The 3,678-nt window shown below is 33.4% G+C and overlaps 1 protein-coding gene across 1 annotated transcript in view; it reads right to left on the bottom strand.

The window, feature by feature from the left end:
- Positions 1-1,692, bottom strand: part of LOC111393027 (elongation factor 1-alpha-like) — a 3,260-nt gene extending 1,568 nt beyond the window's left edge. The window contains exons 1-3 of the mRNA XM_023018429.1: positions 1,544-1,692; positions 628-1,147; positions 226-312 (exon numbers count right to left, since the gene is read on the bottom strand). Of these exons, the coding sequence (XP_022874197.1) occupies positions 226-312; positions 628-1,127 (587 nt within the window). The 5' untranslated portion in view covers positions 1,128-1,147; positions 1,544-1,692. The remainder of the gene's footprint in view (positions 1-225; positions 313-627; positions 1,148-1,543) is intronic.
- Between the last annotated feature and the right edge of the window lie 1,986 nt (positions 1,693-3,678).

The following is a 3,678-nucleotide window of genomic DNA, read 5'->3' as shown; positions in this document are numbered from 1 at the left end:
GACAACTCAATGTTAAGTACATATTGCAAATTATAACTGCAATCACTGGACATGCTCTAATCAAAACTTTTGACTCGCGATCATAAAAAGACGGAAGTTAAAAAATCTTTAACAGGGTATAAAGAATAAGAAAGAGCAACTCTGCTGTTTGAATTTCCCTACAACCTAGACAGTTATGATGAACAATTTGTTATTCATGGAGACAATAAAAACAATAACAATAACCCTTTAAAATTATTAGCCCTTAGGAAGGATACAACAATGAAAGACACAACAAAATCTCTGTAAAATGCAAAGAAGTTGCTTGAATTGCTGGAACAACATGAATAATAGTTTCTCAAAGAAGCAAAAAATATCCGAAGAAAACATTCATTGGGACTAACGGGGTTTGAACCCGTAGCATCCACCCATGTTAGGATGGGCTCTAACCAATTGAACTACAATCCCGGCAATTATATATAGTTAAGTAACCATCTGAAAGGAAGACACCTCTTTGATTTACCAATAGTTCATATTAAATTATTAAATCAACACAGAATTGGTAATCAAAGGTATCACTTTCAATTAATACGAGAACCGGTTCAGAAAAAAACAAGCAAAGCATACGAAAGCGAAAATATAAACTACTATAACAGAAGAAAATAAGATATAAAAATAATGTATACCTTGTTACAGCAGCAGATCATTTGTTTCACACCAAGTGTAAAAGCAAGAAGAGCATGCTCACGGGTCTGGCCATCCTTAGAAATACCAGCCTCAAAACCACCAGTGGTCGAATCAATGATAAGCACAGCACAGTCAGCCTGGGAAGTACCAGTAATCATATTCTTAATGAAATCACGATGTCCAGGAGCATCAATGACAGTGCAGTAGTACTTGGTGGTCTCGAACTTCCACAGGGCAATATCAATGGTGATACCACGCTCACGTTCAGCCTTGAGCTTGTCAAGCACCCAGGCATACTTGAAAGACCTCTTGTTCATCTCAGCAGCTTCCTTCTCAAACCTCTCAATCACACGCTTGTCAATACCTCCAAGCTTGTAGATGAGATGACCAGTAGTGGTTGACTTTCCAGAGTCGACATGGCCAATGACCACAATGTTGATATGAAACTTCTCCTTGCCCATTTTAGAACTCGATTTTTAAGCTGCAGCAACAAACAACCCTTAATAGTGTGAACTATAAACTGAAACATCAATTCAAACTAAAAATTAAAAAGATAACTGCATAAATAAATTAAAAAACAAATGAAAGAGTTAAAAAAAAAAAAAAAATCATTCTTGAAAAGGTAACGGCAAATATATGTAAGGAAAGCACTAAAAACAAATAAAATCTGAAAATAATCATTAAGGCAGACCAAAAAACTTAAAATAAATAAAACCTCAAATTTAAAATTTCCCAAAACCACCTAAAAAAAAAGGAAAAATTAACTTAAAAAAAAAAAAAAAAAAAAAAAAAACTATTGCACACTTAAAAAAGGCAAAACGTAAAATTAGATAAATCCACGTAAACTAGAATTTCGAAATGAATTCAGAAGAAACACCTGATGAAAAGAGATAAACTAGCTACAATACCCTAGCCTCCAAAACTAATATGCAGATTACAGAGAACAAAGCACTGAAGAAATGCTAGTTTGAGCCTATTTATAAGAAAGAGCAAAGCGGAAGAGTTAGGGTTTGTGGAGAAATCTCTAGAATAAATTTACGATATTATCCTCGGGTTAAGGAGTTAAATGACTGTTTTGTCCTTCATTGACTAGGACTCCAAGACAAAAAGTCAAATAGCATTGTGTGTGGGGTAATTTCGTAAATTTATTAGTAATAACTAACGAAAATTGGAGAGTAAGGTTTTGCTTGGGTTTTACGCGGGCTTGGTGAGACGGTGGCTGGCCGACCAGAGTCCTGAATTCGAAAAAGTATAAGCCTATAACGGCTTTAAACTTTTGGGAAAAATTCGTTAAGTATTTCATATTTTAAAATCAAGAAAACAAACTTCAAACTTCAAAAAATTAGATTTTTATTAAAATTTATTTATGATTTAATTATTTAATTATTTATTTATTTAATTAAATATATTTAAGTCACAGACCCATACAATTTGACCATAAATTAATAATTTAGTTAGTCGCTTATTATTTATTGTCACAAATCATAACTTTTATATCGCAAATTATTATGGTCAAAATTCAAAATTTTTATAAATCACAATTTATTCATCAGTCACAAATCAAAAATTTATGAGTCACGATTTATTTATTAGTTACAAATTACAAATATTATAACTCACAACTTATTATAGAGTCACAAATTAACAAATTTTTACTTCACACATTATTTTTTGTTAATATTTATCATTTTTATTGGTCATATATTGTTTATTAGTTACGGATTAATCAATTTAATGGTCATGGTCAACCAAATTATTTGTGACCATCGATGACACTTGTGACCACCACCTCACCACCGTCATCAGCCACATCACCACCAAAATCGTCGCCAACCAAAAGCACCACCGCCACACTTACAACATCAAAGTAGCACCACCGTCACCATGCCCACAGCATCACAGAACCACCACCGCTACATCTCGCCCCACCCACCACAACCACAACTGCACACAGCCAACCATCGCACTTGTAGCATCATAGTAGCACATCGCCACTAGAGCCATTCCCATATCCACCATCACCACAGCCACTACCACTACCACTACCACTACCATTACCATTACCGCTGCTACCGTCACCATCCCCAGCGCTGCCGTCACCACAATATCAAAATCATCACTATTTCACAATCTCAAAAACACCAACACACCATTGTCTAACCATCTCACGATCTTAAAATAATCGTTGCAACGATCTCAAAATCACCACTACACTACCATCTCACAATCACAAATCACAATTGTGATGCTCAGATCAACGGCGCTCATCAGCAATCTAAAAATTGTCGCTACACGACTTCTCTGCACTACACAACGCCCAAAGCGACTTTTTAGTCCGACACTGCTGAGTAGTCGCTGCTGTGAGCAGAAGATTGGTGGTTTTCGATGACAACGATCCACGTGTGAGGGATAGCAAAAGAGTGTCACTATGAGCAGAAAAGTGAGAAATGAGAGAGAGAGAGAGAGAGAGAATAGGTTTGGGGGAAATGAATTAGGATTTTGAATGAAATATAGTATATTAATTAATTAATAAAACATCTTATTTTTGAACAATGAAACATCCAGCCTGATTTTAGAATTCTGAATTTTTAAAATAGGATATGGTGTAATTTCCACTAATTTTTTATGAAATAATATATATCCTAGACCATGTTTGATCCACATTATTTGGAAAAATATACATTCTTAAATAGTAATTTAATATCATTTCAACCACACATTTTTCAATAAAATAATATTATATACAAATCCGAAATTTTTCCTTATTTTTTAATCACACATTTCTCATTATTACACTTTTCAAAATTACATTTTTATAAAAATAATGTGGCTCAAACAAGGGCCTAGTTTTCAAAATTAAAGAATTTATTTTAAAGTTTGAATTACAGAACATCACACAATTAACAAATGTTATAGGCTTTTATTTTAAAGTTTCAAGCACAAAATGTCACAGTCACAATTAATAAATTTTATATATTACAACTTATTTATTACTCACAAATTATCAAATTA

The sequence above is a fragment of the Olea europaea genome, chromosome 4 (genome assembly GCF_002742605.1).
Source record: "Olea europaea var. sylvestris chromosome 4, O_europaea_v1, whole genome shotgun sequence".
NCBI lineage: Eukaryota > Viridiplantae > Streptophyta > Magnoliopsida > Lamiales > Oleaceae > Olea > Olea europaea.
This window is presented reverse-complemented; position numbering and strand designations above follow the sequence as displayed.